We start from the raw sequence: 21701 nt of genomic DNA, 5'->3' as shown, positions 1-21701 counted from the left end.
TTATTTTTGAAAAATGGGTTTTAACGTTACAAAATGTTTTTAAAAAATGGCGTCATTACTGATGGGCTTGGTTAACAGATATGAAATTTTGAAAAAAGGTAAGAAAATTTTTTTTTTTTTTTTAATAATTCTTACTTCAGCCAGGCAAGAATGAGGCGCTGGTTTTCCCATGTCACTGTCTGCGACACAAAGGAAAAGGATGCCGCAGTCAACATTGCAGTGGAATGTGTAACTGGAATAAACAGAAAGAATAGCAGAAGTGTAGAAATCGATTATTGTCACTTATTTTATTAAACAAAATAGATGAGCTTTTTTTTTGTCTTAATTTTATTCCTATTTACAATGCCTCCCCACGGGACAGAGTTAGACACCAGGGTCGTTTTTTAACGTGGAGAAAAGGAACAAAAATAAAAATTGTCTCAGTCGTGAAGGATTTCTCCTCCACTGACAGAACAAGAAATTGAAGTGCAGCATCTGAAGAACAGATACTACACTTTCATCTTGTCCCGAAGGCCAAGTACTATTTTGATCCGCTTCAACTTCGAAATAATAGTCTTCACTTCTGGCAGGATGAATGCACATATTGTATAAGGAAAAGAGTATTCTGTCGAACAATAAATTTATTTCTAAATTTTAATTTAGTCTTGATTTCTTTTCATTATATATATATGTCTATATATATATTTTATTGAGGGTAAACAGTTACATATGGTCGCTACAAACAGGTGGCGTCGATGGGTTCAAGGTCGCCTAAGGAAGTCTCATTGACTGAAACAGATGACTGTAGCGACCATATGTAACTGCTTACCCTTAAATAAAAAGTATTTTTCTCTTATTATCGAGCACTATCTAACAACCTCGTTGTATTTATTAGTCCCGAGTTTTGAACATCTCAAACCTGAATGTATATTGCACTATATATGCTCTATATGCTTTGTCCCTATTAAATAGACACATTGAGCTTAACTCAAAATTAACGGTGAATGGTTTTAAAATAACAATCTTGACCTGTTAAACAAAAACGGTATACATTGAAAGTAACAACATTTCAAAAACAAACTTTAAAAATATATATATTTGTAGTCATCGACATACAGTCCTGTTTTGTTGTATCACAACTCATCAGTGCCGCTAGACTAGCATCTCTCCCAAGCCAAGGATTGAACCTAGATCCGTCGTGTTGATAGTCGGCAGTTCTCCCACTCGACCACAGAAGCGACACCCGCAAATAACTCATCGAAATGTCTATTTTAATAGACATCTGCCACCACTCTTACAGTGCTCAAACCGCCTGTTTGTAAACAAACAAACAACGAGCTTCGCATTTTTCAGCCAATTGAGATTATATATATATATATATACATACACACATACACACATATATATATGTATGTGTGTGTATATATATATATACACATATAAGTGTGTATGTGTGTATGTATATGTGTATGTGTGTGTATATACATATGTGCGTGTTATGTGTATTATATATATAATAATGTGTGTGTTATGTGTATTATATATATATGTGTGTGTGTGTATATATATGTGTGTGTATGTATATATATATGTGTGTGTGTGTGTGTATGTGTGTTATGTGTATTATATATATATATATATATATATATATATGTGTGTGTGTGTGTTATGTGTATTATATATATATATATATATGTGTGTGTGTGTTATGTATATATATATATAGATATGTGTGTTTATGTGTATTATATATATATATATATATATATATATATGTGTGTGTGTGTCTGTGTTATGTGTATTATATATATATATGTGCGTGTTATGTGTATTATATATATATATATATATGTGTGTGTGTGTATTATGTGTATATATATATATATGTGTGTGTGTGTGTGTGTTATGTGTATTATATATATATATATATATATATATATATATATATATATGTGTGTGTTATGTGTATTATATATATATGTGTGTTATGTGTATTATATATATATATATATGCGTGTGTTATGTGTATTATATATATATATGTGTGTGTGTGTTATGTGTATTATATATATGTGTGTGTGTTATGTGTATTATATATATATATATGTGTGTGTGTTATGTGTATATATATATATATATATATATATATAAAGAGAGAGAGAGATAATTATTTTTTACTATAATAATTATTAAATACCTACAGACACTAGTGTTTCATCCTTTTGGGAATCTTGAGTGCAGGGTGTCACGATTAATAACAGTCAAACGATTTGAACCCCGCAACACGAGACATCTCTGGCTCGATTTAGCAAAGATCTAATCCATTCGGCTACCATTAACCGCGTGAAATAACGTTGAATTTAAACATTTTAATTTTAAATGTTCATTTACGTCAGTCAGAGAGTGATCTAATCGTTATACGATGATCTATGCATAAGAGCTAAATTGACCGACTTTTATTCAACTGAAAGTGCTCAATGATAAGAAACGAATATATATATATATATATATATATATATACACACACATATTCACCTGCAACCATGCACATTGCCAGTGGAACATTAGAGGCTATTACTAAAGGCAATGTCCATAGGAGTATGCTAAGTAGAAAGTTAAGCAGCACAGTATACAAGGTGCTTTCAATAAATTTCCAGACTTCTTTTCTGCAGGCATTTAAAATTATTGTAGATTATTGAAACTTCAGAATGTCATCTTATGAGATGATTGACTAATTTTTATGATGACACGTTCAAATGAATAACTTCAGCATGAATTGGAATACATCCCACTAAAGCTTAATTGTCACAGATTTTGGTGAATTTCAAAAATGTTATCTGGACGTGAGGACACTTAAGAACGATATGCAAGATTTTACTTGTTATAAATCGTCATTGGTGTATGATTACCCTTTCTTGTGAATTTCAGGGTTATGTAACCAGTAGTTTAAAAGTTTATCGGTTAAATATTCACAAATAGACAGACAAACACATACATGTACTATTTTGTTTATTTGATATTAGGCAGATTGATTTACGGGTTATGTAAAGGTTGCTAAGTTCCGCGGGTGTAAAGTCATTTTTTTCGCCCGTTGGATTTTGCTATAATAACGAAGAACCAGATTATCTCCCTTGCATGTTATAAATTGAGTTATGTCCCTGGCACTGAAGGCATTCATGAAAAGTCTGTGTGTTAAGAATGTTAATTTTAATTTAAAAAGAATTTTTAAGATTCAAGTTACATTAATTCGGTGGCCTTCGGGACAAGATCAAAGTATAGTATCTGTTCTTCAGATGCTGCACTTCCATTTCTTGTTCTTTTTCGGTGGAGGAGAAATCCTTCACGACTGAGACAATTTTTATTTTTGTACCTTTTCTCCACGTTAAAAAAACGACCCTGGTGTCTAACTTTGTCCCGTGGGGAGGCACAGTAAATAGGTACATTGATTCGGTATCAGATACAGATTAAAAGTGTGTTCTTGCATCTTTAAAATAACCATTATTTGGCATTTTTGTACAATTTCTTATTGGTCTAAGGGAGATAATTCTATTTTACTAAGAGGTTCTTTATTTTTTCATATGAGAATTTGGGACACCTAAAGCCAACTCAACTTTAAGAAATTGTTTATTTTTGGGGGGTTTTTTTCGGTTACTTTTTTTTTTTCTAAGAAAAAAACACTTTGAGGAATTGTAAGAAAAAGATGCATCAATTTAGAAACATGATAATTGCAGAGGAAGTGTATTTTTTTTTCAACAAAACATTTTATTAAAAGAAAAAAAAAAGGATGAAAATGTTTATAATGGAAGCTACCTCTGCAATCATTTTCTTTCTATTTTATTATTTTAAAGAGTACATTTTTTAAAAACCTTAACATTTATTAATAAAGTAGTCGAAAAAAAAAAAAAAAAAAAAAAAAATAGTCGCATCTCAACAAAAAAAGTATTCGAAAAAACAATTACTCAAAGTTGCGTTGGTTTTAGCATCCCAAATTTTCAGATGAAAAAAATGAACAAATTTTTTAGTAAAATGGTGTTATCTCCTTCAGCACAATGGCGAAGTCTACAAAATGGCTCATATTTTAAGATATTTGTAGTGAGCGGTGAAGTTTGTGTCCAAAATGAAAATGCCTTTATTATTCTACAAAAAAAAAAAAAAACTAGAGGTACGAAGAAATGGCCATGAAACAAATGTATAACAAATAAACGTTATCAAAAGGCAAGATAAGTTACTTTTCTACTCATCTGGAAAAATTTGTAGTGGTCTAACTCGCTCTAAAACGTTTATTCGGTTTGAAAAACAGTGTTGAGTGTTACATAAGAACAAGAAAAATGGTCACAAACTGACACCTTAAATATTTGAAAACGATGATTCAAAAAGAAAATACTGTTAGAAACTTACTCAATAAATGTCGCAGTAATAACATAAATATTTGAAAACTTGATAATGACTCAAAGAAAATACGGTTTGAAACCTAACCAATAAATGTCACAGTAACATATATTAAACGTGGAGAGCTGAAAAGCTCTCCGTAAAGGGTTTTTTATCATTGAGCTACACTGGAGAAGAAAGTAAAGAAAAGTTAGAAGGGTGTTACTTACTTGTCTGATGTGTAGGACGTCCGCTTGTCTTGATCTGTCGGGATATTAGGGATCATCGAGGACACAATGTCCTCAAAATTCTTTGGGGCACCAGGTTTTTGCTGGGAGCAAATAATGGTAGCGCCACGACATATACAAGCGTAGTGAATCATTTTCGTTGCCGTTGATTGAAGTCCCTGAAAATCGAATAAGAAATGACAAATATATTATAATCAAAGAATTTGTCATTTATTTAATAAAAACAGCAGTACTTAACAGGATGCAATTTGGTGTCATCAAAAATACAGTTGAAAAACAGTATTGAAAGCAAACACACTCATATGTAATGCAGAGTAATCTAATAAAATGAGGTTACCATTTGCTTCTAAGCAATCATACACACAACAATTTAATATATGTTCAAGGCTTTACCTTACGAGTTAAACAGTTGCATTTGTGAGTGATTTTTTCCAAGTGATGACTAGAAATAATAAAATGCTTATCTTTTAATGATTGTATTTCACCAACATTCTTGCAAATCCTATTACCGAGTGAAAAATATCTTTTCAATCCTATCATTTTTTTTAATACTTGTCATGGAACAAAGATGTCATATTCCAAAAATCGTGTGACTAGTAACTTTCCTATTGGACTAGTAAACGAAAATATGTAGTTGTCAAAGGCCAACTAAACATAAATTTGTCCATAGTGCCCTGATGTCAATCCTTCATACAATTTTTGTAATGTACTAGCAGACTGCCCGACATTGCCCGGTCATAAAATATGCATAATATGTTTTAATTCATACAGAAACTGAGATAGGTGCAATGAAAAAACATAACCACATGCACATTGTGCGTGTGATTATTATGTTTTTTTCTAAAATGCTTATCTTTTGGCGATTGTATTTCATCAATAATCTTGCAAAGCTCATTACTGAGTGAAAAATATCTTCAATCCTATCATTTTTTTTTAATAAAATCAGCAAAGTTAAATTATTTAAACAATAAAAGGTATAACAATATACTTTTTTTTATTGAAAGCCGTTTCAAAAAAACATCTGAAGAAAATTCAAATCTTTATACATTCAAGTTTCAATGTAAAAGTTTAGTGCATATTTAGAATCACACTTATTTGAAAAAAAAAAAAAAAAAAATACAGAAAATTTTTTATGGTGTACATACTTGTCATGGAACAAAGATCTCATATTCCAAAAATCGTATCACTAGTAACTTTCCTATTGGACTAGTAAACGAAAATGTTTAGTTGTCAAAGGCCAACTAAACGTAAATTTGTCCATAGTGCCCTGATGTCAATCCTTCTCACAATTTTTGTAGTGTACTAGCAGGCTGCCCGACATTGCCCGGTCATGAAATATGTATAATATTATGTTTTAATTCATACAGAAACTGAGACAGGTGTACGCGAGTATTATGTTTTTTTTCTAAACTGCTTATCTTTTGGCGATTGTATTTCATCAATAATCTTACAAAGCTCATTACTGAGTGAAAAATATCTTTGACCTTTTTTATTTTTTTATAAAACGAGCAAAGTTAAATTATTTAAACAATAAAAGGTTTAACAATATACTTTTTTTATTGAAATAAATAAAATAAACAAATAAATATCCACTTTTCCCCATTTACAAAAAAGTAAAAAGTGGGGGTCTACCATCCCTGCTCATAATTTCTATCCATGCAACGCATGTCTTCAACCTTCACTGGTTTCACTTCTAGACATCATCACACCATATGTTATATAGAGTACTACTGGGTGGAGGTCAAGTAACCTGTACAATTATTATGACTGTTTCTACTGTTTGGAAAAAAGAATTTTTGAAAATATATATCGAGATGAAAAAGGTATTTATCAGATAAAATATTTATGGTAAAAATATATCGGGAATGCTAACAAATAAATGAAAATTTGAAGAAAATTCGAATATTTATACTTTCAAATCTTAACATAAAAATTTGGTGCATATTTAGAATTAAACTTATTTAAAGAAAATATAAAATACAGAAAAATCTCCATGATGTACGTACTTGTCATGAACAACAAATCACATCATATAGATGTCATATTCCAAAAATCATATGGGATTGACTAGTAACTTTCCTATTGGGCTTGTAAATATATAGTTGTCAAAGGCCAACTAAACATAAATTTGTCAATCATGCACACAATTTTTATAATGTACTAGCAGGCTGCCCGGCATTGCCCTGGTGTTAAATATGCATAAATAAATATTATATATTAAAAAACGGACAGAAACTGAGACATGTGCATGCAAGTATTATGTTTTTTCTAAACAATTCACTTCTTGTAAGTAAAAAAAACAAAATAAAACTACTCAAGCTCAGATCAAAACCAAAACCGAAAGACAGTGAGCCAAATACAATAACCATTAGGCCAGCTTGTCATGATTTTAAAAATTGTCTTTAACCCTACTTATTCTTTACATAAGGAATGTGAATGATTAACGCACATGCAGTTGTGAAACAGTTAACAAACAGATAAAAATCCGATAACCCCAAGTACCAATTTTTTTCAATTTTGACTCTTTAGCAGCTTATTTTCAGGATGAAAATCAATTAAAAAGTTTTCCCCATGTCTATCTACCCTATATATACACCCATATGCATTTTAAAGGAAAACAGAAGGTTATTGGAAGCATATACACCTGCATGTAACGCAGAGTAATTTAATGCAATGAGGCCTTCATTTGCTTCTAAGAAATCTTACATACAGCAATTTAATACAATATGTTTTTTTTTTGTTTTTTTTACATAGTGATCACCACTTATCAAGGCCCGGAAGCCACTCAGGGATAAGGGTTATTGCAAGTACATTACGTTAGTATGGAGATTTGATGAAGTGTTTACTTAAGGGGGCGGTTCATTAGGAATTTGTTAACATTGGACTTGAAGACATCCAAGTTGTAGTCCGGAGGGAAGCAGGCAGGCAGACGGAACAGAGTTCCACAGGCGTGCAGTTCTAAGAAAGAAGCTTTGTTCATGGAATCCGCGTTTTGATTTAGGCACAGATATAGAGTGGGGGAAATTTTTCACAGTGGATTCAGCTAGATGGGTGTTTTTCGTGAAAGATTGGCGAGGGGTGACCAGAGATTGGAGTTCAGACGAGCACCTGCTATGGAAATAACGATTAAACAAGGATATGCTCGCAACGTCTCTTTTGTGGGTTAGAGGTTGCAGGGTAGAGAAAAGGGCATCCCCCACTAAGCCATGAAGTCTATTTTGTACTCTGTCAAGGCAGGATAGGCTGTTTTTAGCAACTCCTGCCCAGATATGGCAACAGTATTCCATCCTTGGACGTACTTGGCTTTTATATAGATAGAGAATTGCATCAGTAGTGAGATATCTTCTGGAGCGGTAGAAAATATTGTTTAAAAAGTAGCAAATAATGGTTCTGCCACGACATATACAGGCATAGTGAATCAGTTTTGGTTACTAGTTGTTGATTGAAATCCTGATACAAGAAATGACAAATCTGTATATCTATAAAAGTGAAATTGTCTGTGTGGGTCATTTCCCTACCAAACTACTCTGTCATTTTTTCGGTCTACAGACTCAAGATTTGACATAAGGAGTATTGAGTTTTGTGAAAATCTTTTTAATCAGTTTTCCGACAGAAATTTGGCTGTCAAGGGGTCAAAGTCAACGATTTGACCTTTGAAAATGCTACCAGACTCCTCTGCCAATTTTGGGTCTAAAACTTGGAATTTTAAATGTAGGTTACTTGGACATTAGTCAATTTTTTTTTAATTTGATCTGAGACCAATGATTAAACAAAATATTTTTAAGCATTAAGTTTCGGTTATTGGGTGATGGCCAATAAATGGGCACTCATTCTAAAATAAAACGTTAAAAGTCAAATAGAATTCTTTAGCAAAAATTAAACAAAATGCTGGTATAAATCCCCCCAATAAAAACCACAGTGGCAAGCTTTGCAAAGTTTTATCATAACCAACAATATTTTTACGATATATTTTTGTACTAATTTGTTAGGTGAAAGTACAGAATAGTTAACAATTGAACTCTAGCACTCTCCCCCCACAAAACAAAATGTAAGAAACAAAAAACGATATGACCCACAGAATCGGGAACTGCGAACGAAACAAAAAACGATTGCACGCCTCATTGACCATGAAGTGGGTGCTCATTTTACGTAAACTTTATATAGGAAAGTGATACTCTAAAATTTTAAATGTCTATTATTACTTTTTAAACAATATTTTCAAGTTAAACTCAAGTTAAACTCAAGTTTGACGATATCTTATAATAATAATAATAATAATAATAATAATAATAATAACATAAGTGAATGTTAAGAGAGTAAAATTGGGGTCAAAGTAATAAAAAAAATTTTTACCTCTGCGGTCTCTACCAAATTACTCAGACAATTTCTGGCCTAAGCATTAGAAATTTTGTATAAAGGGTATTCAGACTGATCTTAACCTAATAAGCAATGTTATTTAGCCAATTGTCGATGATTCAACAAAAAAAAAATGATTACGGTTGCTGTAAAGACTTGAGGGACAAGTAACGTAACATTTGTGATAATTATGGGATTAAAAACTTCTTTAAAAAAATATTAAATAAATATCCACTTTTCCCAATCTACAAAAAAGTAAAAAGTGGAGGCCTCAAGTCCCTGCTCATAATTTCTATCCATGCAATGCATGTCTTCAACCCTCACTAGTTTCACTTCTAGACATCATCACATCATATGTTATATAGAGTACTACTGGTTGGATGCCAAGTAACTTGTACGATTATTATTATGACTGTTTCTAATGTTTCGAAAAAAGAATTTCAAAAAATACTAGCATTTCAGCCCGGCGTTGCCCGGGTGTTTGGAGGTGTATGTTGAGCAAAAAAAAAAAAAAAGTGGTCAATTTATTTTTAACTCTGACCCCTATTATGACCCCTTAACATTTATTGTTTGGGACTCAAATCAAATTATTAAGTTAGATCCATGTTCAAGGAACCTATATCTAAAATTTCAAGTGTTTAGACCCAAAATTGGCGGAGGAGTTTGGTAGAGTTCTGAAAGGTCAAATCGTTGAACTTTGACTCCTTAACAGCGAAATTTCTGGCAAAAAACGGGTTACAAAGATTTTCCCAAATCTCACTACCCTGTATATCAAATTTCGAGTCTGTTGGCGTAAAATTAACAGAGTTATTGCAAAGGAAAATGTACACAGACACACAGACACTTTCACTTTTATAGACATATAGATAGATAGATATATCAAGATGAAAAAGGTACTTATAAGATAAAATAACTATGGTAAAAATATATCAGGAATGCTAACGTGGCATGTTAGAACATAGACAATAAAGACGATTGAGTGATGACATCAGATGATCTTAATGCTATGTGTATTAATGACATAATGAAAAGGAGATACATGCCCTAGACGTCTTTAATAGAACAGACACTATCACCACCTCTTTAAGACTGTTTTTCCCCACTCTTTATCTGTGCCTAAACCTAAATGTAGATTCCATGAACAAAACTTCTTTCTTAGAACTGTACACCTGTGGAACTGTTCCACTTTCCTGCTTTCCAACTGACTACAATCTGATTGTCTTCAAGTCCAACGTAAACAAGTTCTTGATGAGCCGTTCCTTTAAGTCATCCAATTTACCAAATTCCCACTACTAACGATTACTACGATATTCTCCCATTGACTACGGTACACTCATTAACCCTTATCCCCAAGTGGCTTCCAGGCCTTGATAAGTGGTGACTCCTTTGTTACAAAAAAAATTTTTTTTTCTTTTAACAAAGGAGTTAAGTGGTTAAGATCCATGTCCAAGGAACCTATATCTAAAATTTCAAGTGTGTGGACCCAAAATCGGCGGAGGAGTTTGGTAGAGTTCTGAAAGGTCAAATCGTTGAACTTTGATCCCTTAACAGCGAAATTTCTGGCCCAAAACCGATCACATCTGTGGTTAAGTAAAAAAAAAAAAAAAAATTTTTTTTTTAAACTTAACCACAGATTGCCATAACAACCTTACCCAAGAGGTTATTGTTCAACAATCATAACAACCTTACCCAAGAGGTTATTGTTCAACAATCATAACAACCTTACCCAAGAGGTTATTGTTCAACAATCATAACAACCTTACCCAAGAGGTTATTGTTCAACAATCATAACAACCTTACCCAAGAGGTTATTGTTCAACAATCATAACAACCTTACCCAAGAGGTTATTGTTCAACAATCATAACAACCTTACCCAAGAGGTTATTGTTCAACAATCATAACAACCTTACCCAAGAGGTTATTATTCAACAATCATTCATAGGCAACATGAATCGGAACAAATACATTAAGGTTTTTTCCAAAACTACTACCAACATCTCGCAGTACAACTCCTGATAACCCTGACCACTTGATTTACAACAGTCTGTTACAACTTATGCATCATTATGGAGGTGAATATTATTAGAAAATAAATATCAAGTCAAATTCATTGGCACAAAATGACAAAGTGCAGACAGTCTCTCACATACATTGCCCATGACAGACGCTTTTGTTGCCACTTGGCCTTTTGGTCAAGATCAAAGTGTGCTGGGGTTATTAGTTAGATTAGGATCCACAGAGTGATTGAGGTATTTTGGTAAATGTTGCCAGTCAAGAGTAAGACTTCAAAGTCTCATCTGTTACATAGTCAAAAAGACCCTGTACCCTCCCCCTCCCAATTTCTTGTAGGGCCTTGTGCCTAATTTTGTTGAATTGAATTTTTTGTACGTTTTTTTTATGTTCAATTTTTTCTTTCTCAATAAAATATATAAACAAGATCAAAGTGTAGTATCTGTTCCGGCAGATACTGCACTTAAGATAATTTGTACCAGTCAATGGAGGGGAAACCCTCTATACTGGGACAATTATTATTTTTGGTAACCAGAGTGCCCCCTTTTTGCCTACTTTTAGGGGAGCTGGTTTTTACCTCACATTAAAAACGGCCTTGTGCCTAATTTGCTCAGTGGGGGAGCAAATAAACACCATCTGTTCTTCAGATGCTGCACTTCTATTTCTTGTTCTCTTTCTGTGGAGGAGAAATCCTTCACGACTGAGACAATTTTTATTTTTGTACCTTTTCTCCACGTTAAAAAACGACCCTGGTGTCTAACTCTGTCCCGTGGGGAGGCATAGTAAATAGGTACACATATAAGGACTCAATGAGACACACATAGTATATACAGAAAAATGCTACATGTATTCACATGCTTGATGGACTCTTGTCTTGGTAGAGAGTGATAAAACTTTGCTGGTTTGTAATAACAAGAGTTTCCTAAATCCATCTACTCCTAATTCTTGCAATCAAATGCTCCCTGTGCTCCAAGATCACAAAACTTCTGAACAACTGCGTAACCTCACTATCAAAATAGACGTTCTCCACATCTGAGTTCTCATCTGTCCCCTATTGTCTTATATAGTTCACATACAAACTTACAAGGGAGCCTTCTTAAAAGTCATGCCTCTTTTTTTTTTTTCATTTCATCAGAATGGATAAGAAGGGATTGCATATTGCATTGTTATGATGAGTGAACGTATGCATTCATGGCCAACAAGTTTCATCTCTCTGTTACAGATATTGACAGTGTGAGACTAAGAAACCAACATTTGTCATGGATGTTTACCTGAAGCAGAGATGCATCATTGAATTCCTGGCAAAAGTGCATTAAAAACAGTAGTGCCTACATAGGAAAAAAAATACTGGGCACAAAACATTGCTTGTTTTCATGGTACCACTCTCGTCTTTATAGCTCTTTGACTTTTTGAGTTAAAAAAAAAAAAGGAGACATTACTTTTACAACAACCCTTACATTATAATCTCTATATTGTTATTAAGAGTGGCGAGTTTAAATTAGAAATTTTTACAGGAGTTGGTAGTTGATGTAAAATCATGATTTTTTTTAACGATCGTTAGTCAGCCATCTTTGTTGTAATTGAATTTTTTTATGATCGTTAATCAGCCATCTTTGTTGTAATTGAATTGTTTTATGATCGTTAGTCAGCCATCTTTGTTGTAATTGAATTTTTTATGATCGTTAGTCAGCCATCTTTGTTGTAATTGAATTTTTTATGATCGTTAGTCAGCCATCTTTGTTGTAATTGAAGTTTTTTATGATCGTTAATCAGCCATCTTTGGTGTAATTGAATTTTTTTATGATCGTTAATCAGCCATCTTTGTTGTAATTGAAGTTTTTTATGATCGTTAAGTCAGCCATCTTTGTTGTAATTGATTTTTTATGATCGTTAGTCAGCCATTTTTGTTGTAATTGAATTTTTTATGATCGTTAAGTCAGCCATCTTTGGTGTAATTGAATTTTTTATGATCGTTAATCAGCCATTTTTTGATCGTTAGTCAGCCATTTTTGTTATACTTGAATTTTTTTATGATCGTAAGTCAGCTATCTTTGGTGTAATTGGATTTTTAAATCAACACCAGAGTTTTAAACAAATGAGCATCCGTAGCAAAGATAGAATTTCTTTTCCTAATCACACAGCTAAGAGTTTACAATGGTTAAGCTAGTCTCTTTCCACCCACCTACACATGGTTGGGGTGTCAAAATACAAGAAGATAAAAACGACCAGTTAAGATTTGATGGATTAGAAACTAATGTGCGAGACGAATGCGCATCGTAAAGTTACAAAATCGATACGAGCTACTCATTCCTTTGTTCATTCGGCTTACTCTTTCTTCTTATGCCCTTCATCTCGCACATTAATTTCAAAGTTACTACAGCGACTTCTATACATGCTTGGAAAGTATCGTTTCCAAAAATTATACACATGAACTACATTAAAACTCTTACCACTATTGTCATCCTTGACAAAAGCCTGAATCAGAATTTGAGTGTCCTGGCGGAGGAGGAGGAGGAGGAGGAGGAGGGGATGTAATAGAACCCGACGGTGCCAAGACGTAATTGCGGGTCTCCCTTGTGGAACTAAAAGAATGCAAACTAAGATAAAAACTAAAAGCAAGCAGCAATTTAACACTTATTAGTTGGTGAATTACGCAGACCTCCTCACCCCCCCCGCCCTTTTGCGCATGCACACACGCACAAATCTTGAAGAAAAATGGGTGGCTAGCCACCAAATAAGTTAACTCATCTAGAAACACAACAGTTCTGTCTGTTGAGTTGGTGCAGGTCAAGAATAAGAACTGTATACAGACCAACAAATGTTTTTTTTTATTCGTAAAAAAAAAAAAAAAAAAAAATCTGAATTTTTTTTTTATTCGTAAAAAACAAAAAAAAATCTCTGAATTTGTTTAGATGAACGTTGATTATTCATATTGTTTGGATCCTTTGAACTATTTTTTTTTATTATTGAAGAACCAAATTTTGCACCTATTTACTGTATACTTCAGCATATAAGACGACCCTTAAATTTAAAAAATCATGTTTAAAAACCAATATTTCATAAGATACCGGATGTTGCAATCTCTAGCCTAGGTTAAACAAACATGGTTTCGTGATTTAGCAGTCGTCTTATACAACCGATATATGATAAATTTATTAAAATTTGCTCCAATTTTGTACCTCATCTTATCCGACGGCCGCCTTATGCGCCGAAATATATGGTAATTGAATGGAGCAAGGAATAAAAGTTTACCAAGTGTCCTCTCAGTGTAAATACCCCCCTTCCATCCGGCTAACCCGACAAGCAGCAAAATCCCACCTCTACGCTGCAGAAATCCCCAGATGTCAGAAAGCCTTCTATTTAAATAGTTTCTTCCCTCAAACTGCTAGAATTTGTAAATCCCTCCCGGGTCCCTGCTTTCCTGACTGTACTGACACGCAGAAGTTCAAGTGTAATGTGAACAGACGTCTTGCTGCTCAACTCCCTGGAAATTCGGTTCCAAATAGTAGCTCCTTACATTCAAGTGGCACTTTGTTTTGTTTGAGGGTATAACAGTAAAGAAGAGAAAAAAAAAGAAAAGAAAATCTGAATTTTTGAGATGAGGATTGGACTGGTCAACAAATTTTTTTTTTTTTTCTTTGGCAGACCATCTAGGAGTGTTTTCTGGGGTTTTGAAGGTCGCTGCTTACGAATATAACATTGGTTTTGCCAGATTGGCTCTAGTTTAGAAGATACTGATAGCCCCAAATAAGCCTAAACTGCTAAAATTCTCCCTGAAATACTTCAATATAGAAGCAGTAAATAATAATTTTCTGATATTATTGAATCATTATAACGATTATGTATATATTGAAGTATTTCAGGGAGAATTTTTATATAATTATTTATATAGGGAGAATTTTTATATAATTATATACTGTAATTACTTAATAACATGTTCCATAAATATAGTTGCAGCATAAATTAAACAGTAATTAATAATTTTCTTTTTAATTCCACAGTTGAAAATGAGTTCCAGAGAGAAAATGAGTTCTTCTAGAAGATGTTGCAGATATGAATCGGATGTCTTTTGTTATATCTGTGGACAGTATATAATAGCACAACAAAAGAGGAATATTACAGACTTTGTCAAGAGGGCTTACAAAGCATACTTCGATATGATACTTGGTGACCAAGACAAGTCTTGGGCCCCACATATGGTGTGCAAAACCTGTGTAGAAAGTCTCCGCGGTTGGACCAACGGTAAGCTGAAGTTGAAGTTTGCTGTACCAATGGTGTGGAGAGAGCCCAACAATCATTTTGATGACTGCTACTTCTGTCTCAATGACATGACGGGGTTTAACAAGCACAAGAAAGCAAATTGGCAGTATCCGAGCCTGGATTCTGCTATCCGTCCTGTTGCGCACTCTGAGGATCTACCTGTGCCTGTTTTCACCAGTTTGCCTGAAATCGATGAAACCGAAGAGATTCCAGCTGATCTTTCAATATCAAGTGATGATAGCTGTAGTGACTATGAAGAACCCTCAAATGGCCCTCAGCTTTTTAATCAATCTGAACTTAATGACCTAGTGCGAGACCTTTGTTTGTCGAAGGAGCAGTCTGAAGTTCTTGTATCACGACTCCAAGAGAAAAACATTCTTGATTCTGGCACAAAAGTAACATACTATAGGACAAGGGAAGGCAGCTTGCTTCGTTTCTTTTCTAAAGAAGACGACCTGGTCTTTGGTAATGACGTTTCTGCACTTCTTAACTGCATGGGGATCTCATCATATGACCCAGCAGATTGGCGTCTTTTCATAGATAGCTCGAAAGCAAGTCTAAAGATTGTACTTTTGCACAATGGCAATAAGTTTGCTCCTGTACCAATTGACCAGTCTACCAAGATGAAAGAAGAGTATGATGCTATCAAATTTGTTCTTGAAAAGCTGAATTAGAACACTCATAAATGGCTGATTTGTGTGGACTTGAAAATGGTGAATTTTCTGCTTTGTCAGCAAAGTGGGTACACAAAGTATCCCTGCTTTCTTTGTTTGTGGGATAGCAGAACAAGAATCCAGCACTGGAGAAGGGAGAACTGGCCAGAACGAGAAAGTCTCGAAGTCGGCACAGCCAACGTCATCAATGAGCCGTTGGTACCCAGGGATAAAATCATCTTCCCTCCATTGCACATAAAACTAGGGCTCATGAAGCAGTTTGTTAAGGCGTTGAACAAGGATGGGGATTGCTTCAAGTACATATGCAGGCAATTTCCAGGTCTTTCCATCGAAAAAGCTAAAGGTGGCATCTTCGATGGACCTCAGATTCGAACGCTCATGAGGGATTCTGACTTCACTAACCATATGAACACGGTTGAGTTAAATGCTTGGGTGTCCTTCACAGATGTAGTGACAAACTTTTTGGGAAATCACAAAGCTGACAATTACAAGCAATTGGTCCGTAAGATGCTTACTGCATACGGAAAACTAGGGGCAAATATGAGCATTAAAGTTCATTTCTTGTTTAGCCACCTCAACAGATTTCCTGGTAATCTTGGTGATTGCAGTGAGGAGCAGGGAGAGAGATTCCATCAAGACATCAAAACAATGGAAGCGAGGTATCAAGGCAAATGGGATGAGCACATGATGGCAGACTACTGCTGGAACCTTTTGAGAGACTGCCCAAAAGTTGCTCACAAGCGAAAATCGTATAAACGTCAATTTTAGTTTTGTGAATAAAATATTGTTTTGTATGTTCATTGTAACTAAGAATCTAGTGTATAATGCTTTGCATTAATTTATGATATATAACTGATTATGTAAATGTTTTTTTCACTTGGAGAATTAAAATTCAGCAAATTTTTAGCAAATTTTTTGTATATCCTCGAACTCTATGAAAAGTGTTCACTAATAGGATAACTTAACTTGTTAGATTGAGATTTTACACTGTCTTTGTGGTTTAAGATTATCATAAAAATCAATATCTGACATTTATACACTATTTAGCTGTTTTTTGTACGTTTAGCTATGGTCGCGAATGGGTGATTTCAGACAAACGACCCCCCTGTGATATCTCAAAAACTAGAGCCAATTTGAAAAAACTAATGTCAGATTCGGATTCAGCGCCCTTGAAAACCCCAGAAACCAGTCTTACTTTGCCTGCCAAAAATATTGTGTTGACCAGTATTAATTGGAATCATTGGACTACTGTTCTCATCTTGAGTGTGATTTTCACAACGTTTCAGTCGATATAACCTCCGACCTTCTTGCTCTTCTCTCTTTTGCTTACATCATATAACCCCCACCCCACCCACACACAATATTTTTTTTCACTTCTAATCTGAAAGATGGTGTAGTCTTTTTAATCTTATATTTGTATAATGTCGACTTTTTCTCCTCTACTGATGAAAAGTATTTAGCTTCGAAATGCCATGGCCTAGAGAGGTTTCTCCCCTATTCTTTATAACTTATTTTCTCTCTCTCTCACTCATATATATATATATATATAGAGAGAGAGAGAGAGAGAATTTGCTAAGTATTGTTTTTTCTTTACTTGAAAGTTACCAACTATCAAGGCCTGAAGGCCACTCGAGGATGGATGTAAGACGGTAATATAGTAATTGTTAATAGCAGACACTGGGTAGAATTTGATTATTTATGGGAAGGCTCAACAAGAACTTGTTTACATTGGATTTGAAGGTTACCATCTCATATCCAACCAAGAAAGGACAGTGGAACAGTGTTTCACAGGCAGGGAGTTCTAGGAAAGAAGCTTTGTTCATGGAATCTGTGTTTTGATTTAAGCACAAATAGAAAGTGGGGGAAATCGTTTATAGCTGTTGTAGCTAGTCGAGCGTTTTTTTTGTGATAATTTGCGCTTCTCTTTTGTATCAAAATGTATAATGCAAAAATTGCTAGAAATGTTCTTTCTTTAGAAGAAAGATACATTTTTAGTCTAAAAATTGCTCGAGAATTGTTTTTTTGGTTTGGAATTAAAATATACTTAATGTAAAAATTGCTACTATTAGCATTTCAAAAATGTTTTCAGTTTAAAATGACACGACTTGAAAAAAGAAATAGGTGATGTTTGTGGTTCTATTTATAGCTACATTATAACAGACAACACCGATTGTATAATGCTAACATCAGTTAACAACTTATCATATGCTTATCTTTATCATGGAAATAAGAGGATAAAAAGATGATTTAGAAAATAGGTCTCATCTCTTGAGGGGTTTGCTATGCATGGAATTTTTTTCAATCAGCTATATATATATATATATATATATATATATGTGTGTGTGTGTGGTTAAGTTCACCTTCTGCATCCCTGTGTTTACAAAGCCATTTGGCGGAAGTGACGTCCTTGGTGTGTCAGAATCTTTTGGGAATTTTTGACACCCTTAACACAAAACTGCGAATAAAATATACAAAACTCGTAATTTCTCTTTTTAAAGTGGTTTGTTTAATTTATTTATAGAATATACTTCCAAAATAAACTACTAAAGTTTTTTGAAAAATAATAGAAATATTATTTTTTATTTTTTAAAAAACAGTGTTTACAAAGTGTCTTCACGTGCTCATGCAGCCATTTTTTTTTATGTAATAAAATTAATTGAATTTTACGAGTTAAATTTTTTTTAATTTTTTCAATTCAAAAATCTATCGAAATTTTTCTATTGGTTACATTTTTATAATATTTGCAGGTTTAATGCAAAATTTTATGCTCTTTCCAATAAACCAATTAAAATTTTCTAGACAAACGTTTCTTTTGAAATTCACCCCACCCCATTTTTAAATGTCTATTAAAATGAAAATAATTAATTTTCTCACCTCAGATTTATATATCACAAATTGAAGATAAAAGATCAATTAATAAAATAATCTAATTAAAAACAAAAAAGAATAGTTTTGTGCAAATTTACCTGTAAAGTCAAAAGTTTAAAACCTTTTTTCTTTTTCTTTTTAAAAACACGCTGATTTTTTTGTTTTTAAGTGAAACCTCACATTTTTAAAATTTTGTCCTGAAAAGATTGAATACTTACAATTTTTTTCTGCTTCATTCAATATTTTTTTTTTAGATTTAAAAAAAAACTCCATAAAGACGAATTAAAATATATTAAATAAAAAACTCATGTATTTTTTTAAGAGAATTAAAAAAAAAAAAAAAATCAAAAATCGGTTGAGTGGAATTTTTTTATCGGCAAAAAATGAAATGTGATTATTTTTCAAATACGCTGGCCCACATTGACTAACTTTTGTTTACAGCCAGCAATAGAAAGGGAGATTAATTCTGGCCCTTACAGGCCACTATAGTTCTTAACTCGAATAAAAGGAGACAGTTGTCCCCTTCATTTCCATTCTGAAACATCTGATGTCGCGCTATTTTTTAATACTTGGTTTAAAAAGTATTTTATTTAAAAAGGATATGGAATATAAAATATGGATAAATTCTTAACAATAAAGAATGGAAGTACTCATTGATTAGTAATTTTTATAGGTAAGTGATTTTTTGGAATTATATATATATATATATATATATATTATATTCGAAGTTAAAATTCGTTGATTTTCTTGAAATCTTTTTTAAAGAAAACCGATTTAAAAAAACACATATTGCACATTTTGCTATTAAACCTGATATTATTTTAAAATTTGGTAAAGATAGTAAGTCTAAATATTCGAGTTTTCATCATGTATTTTAATGGCGATTTTCTGACACTGCTAGTGACGTCGAACAAATTTTTAGCTACGAATGATCAAAACTGTATAAAATGAACCATTTTTTTTGTTTTTTTTTTTAGTTTTTTGTAGCTACAAATATAAAAATAGAAGTTTTATTCAAAGTCTTTATTTGAACTCCATGGACTGTTTTTTTGTTTTTTTTATATTTATGAACTGTTTTTTTTTTCCATTAATATCTTTATGAACTGTTTTTTTTATCAAACAAAAACAGAACTTTTATAATAAAATATATATTATGAACTGTTTTCCGAACATCATTATTTGAACTTTTTAACAAACTTTTACATAAAAATAGACTGTATAGATCTTTTATAATAATTTTTTTCTTTTTATTTAACGAAAAGATTTCTGCATTTGGGTGTAAAAAATTCTGCAGAAATAAGCAAGCTTTTTATTGGATGGTTTCTCCGCCCACAGATTTATTTTAACGAATCAAATTGCATGTTATGACTGCCGAGAATGTTCTTTGGCGCCAAATTCCCTTTTTCAGATCAGAATCCAGGAAGATGTTGAGTTGGACACACGTGGATTTCTGACTCGAATCCTAAAAGATGCAGGGAGGAACAGACTGGATTTCTGACTCGAATCCTAAAAGACGCAGGGAGGAACAGACTGGATTTCTGACTCGAATCCTAAAAGACGCAGGGAGGAACAGACTGGATTTCTCACTCGAATCGAGGCAACAAAATTACTTGTTGCATCGAGACGTTTTAAATGCCCCGATGTGGAGTGGAACTTTGTTATTGCAATTACCAATGCCGTTAAGTAGGGTACATTTTTATTTGTACGTTTGTGCTTCAATTTGATGTCAAGACAAATTTAAGGTTTGACCTGCCATTGGACAGTTTTTCGCATGGACTCCTCGGGTATGCTCAGCAAGCAGCCCGACTTGGAAGTCTATTCAACATCTCCAACCTGCGCATTTCTTCATTAGCGAGAATCCTACCCAGCCTTATCAAAGACAAACTATTATTCCCTTCGGCGTCATTACCAGCCCATAATGGCAGATAGCTGAAGATTGTACTTTAATAAAATTTACATTGAAGTCTTAAGGTGAGCTCGTAATTTCTGTTTGGTTTTCTTCCATTCTGACAGGGGCAAAAACCTTGTGAGAGAAATCTCACATGGGGCAAGACCAACAATAGCCGTCAATAAAGCGCCTCCCATTTCTACTCTGAAGATTCATAGTTTGGCATGGGTCAGTACATTTTGGACACGTGGTTGGTTGGTGATTAGGCCATGTTGTGCCAACCATTTCATGGTATTCAGTGCATTTGTGGAGGGCGTTTCTTTAATCACATCACTGAATATCATATTTGTTGTTGCGAGTTTTATTGCGGGCATTACTGCATTTGATAATGTGTTCATAATTTGGAAATCACTTTCGAAAACTCAAGTCACGTTAGAAAAAAATCTCATTACAAAAATCTCATTTCAAAAAATAAATTTTCTATTTTTTTTATTGTAAATTGGTTTATCATTTTATTGTTGAATAAAATTTGAAAGTGATAAATTGAGAAAAAAAAGATCTCAAAAAGAAAAAAAAAAATCGCGTTTTTTCATTTTTTTAATAAAACTAATTTTATTTTTAAATTTCGATATCAACGTTTACCTAACATTTATTATAAAAGTTGTAATTTTATATTTTACTATTTATAAAAATTACCAACACCTGATGTTTGGAAAACAGTTCAAAATATATATTTTATTATAAAAGCGCTGTTTTTGTTAGAAAAAACACAGTTCATAAAGATATTATTTGGGGGAAAAAAACAGTTCATAAATATTTAAAAAAAAAAAAAAAAAAAAACCCAGTCCATTGAGTTCAAATAAAGACTGTTTGAATAAAACTTCTATTTTTATATTTGCATTTAAAAAAAAAAAAAAAAAGGTACATTCTATACAGTTGGTTATCCGCAGCTAAAAATTTGTCGTACGTCACTCGGACATGTTGTGAAAAAGCACAGAATTTTTGTTTTACTATTTTCTTTTTTACTTTCTCTAATCTCCGAATAAATT

The 21701-nt window shown here is 32.9% G+C and overlaps 1 protein-coding gene across 1 annotated transcript in view; it reads right to left on the bottom strand.

Moving 5' to 3' along the window:
• Positions 1 to 21701, bottom strand: part of LOC145254656 (uncharacterized) — an 88654-nt gene that overhangs the window by 8972 nt on the left and 57981 nt on the right. Inside the window, exons 2-3 of the mRNA XM_080113306.1 lie at positions 4578 to 4753; positions 136 to 232 (exon numbers count right to left, since the gene is read on the bottom strand). Coding sequence (XP_079969432.1) covers positions 136 to 232; positions 4578 to 4729 — 249 coding nt within the window. The 5' untranslated portion in view covers positions 4730 to 4753. The remainder of the gene's footprint in view (positions 1 to 135; positions 233 to 4577; positions 4754 to 21701) is intronic.

Source organism: Euprymna scolopes, chromosome 30, assembly GCF_053919585.1.
Source record: "Euprymna scolopes isolate OS-2025 chromosome 30, ASM5391958v1, whole genome shotgun sequence".
In the NCBI taxonomy this organism is placed as follows: Eukaryota; Metazoa; Mollusca; class Cephalopoda; order Sepiida; family Sepiolidae; genus Euprymna; species Euprymna scolopes.
This window is presented reverse-complemented; position numbering and strand designations above follow the sequence as displayed.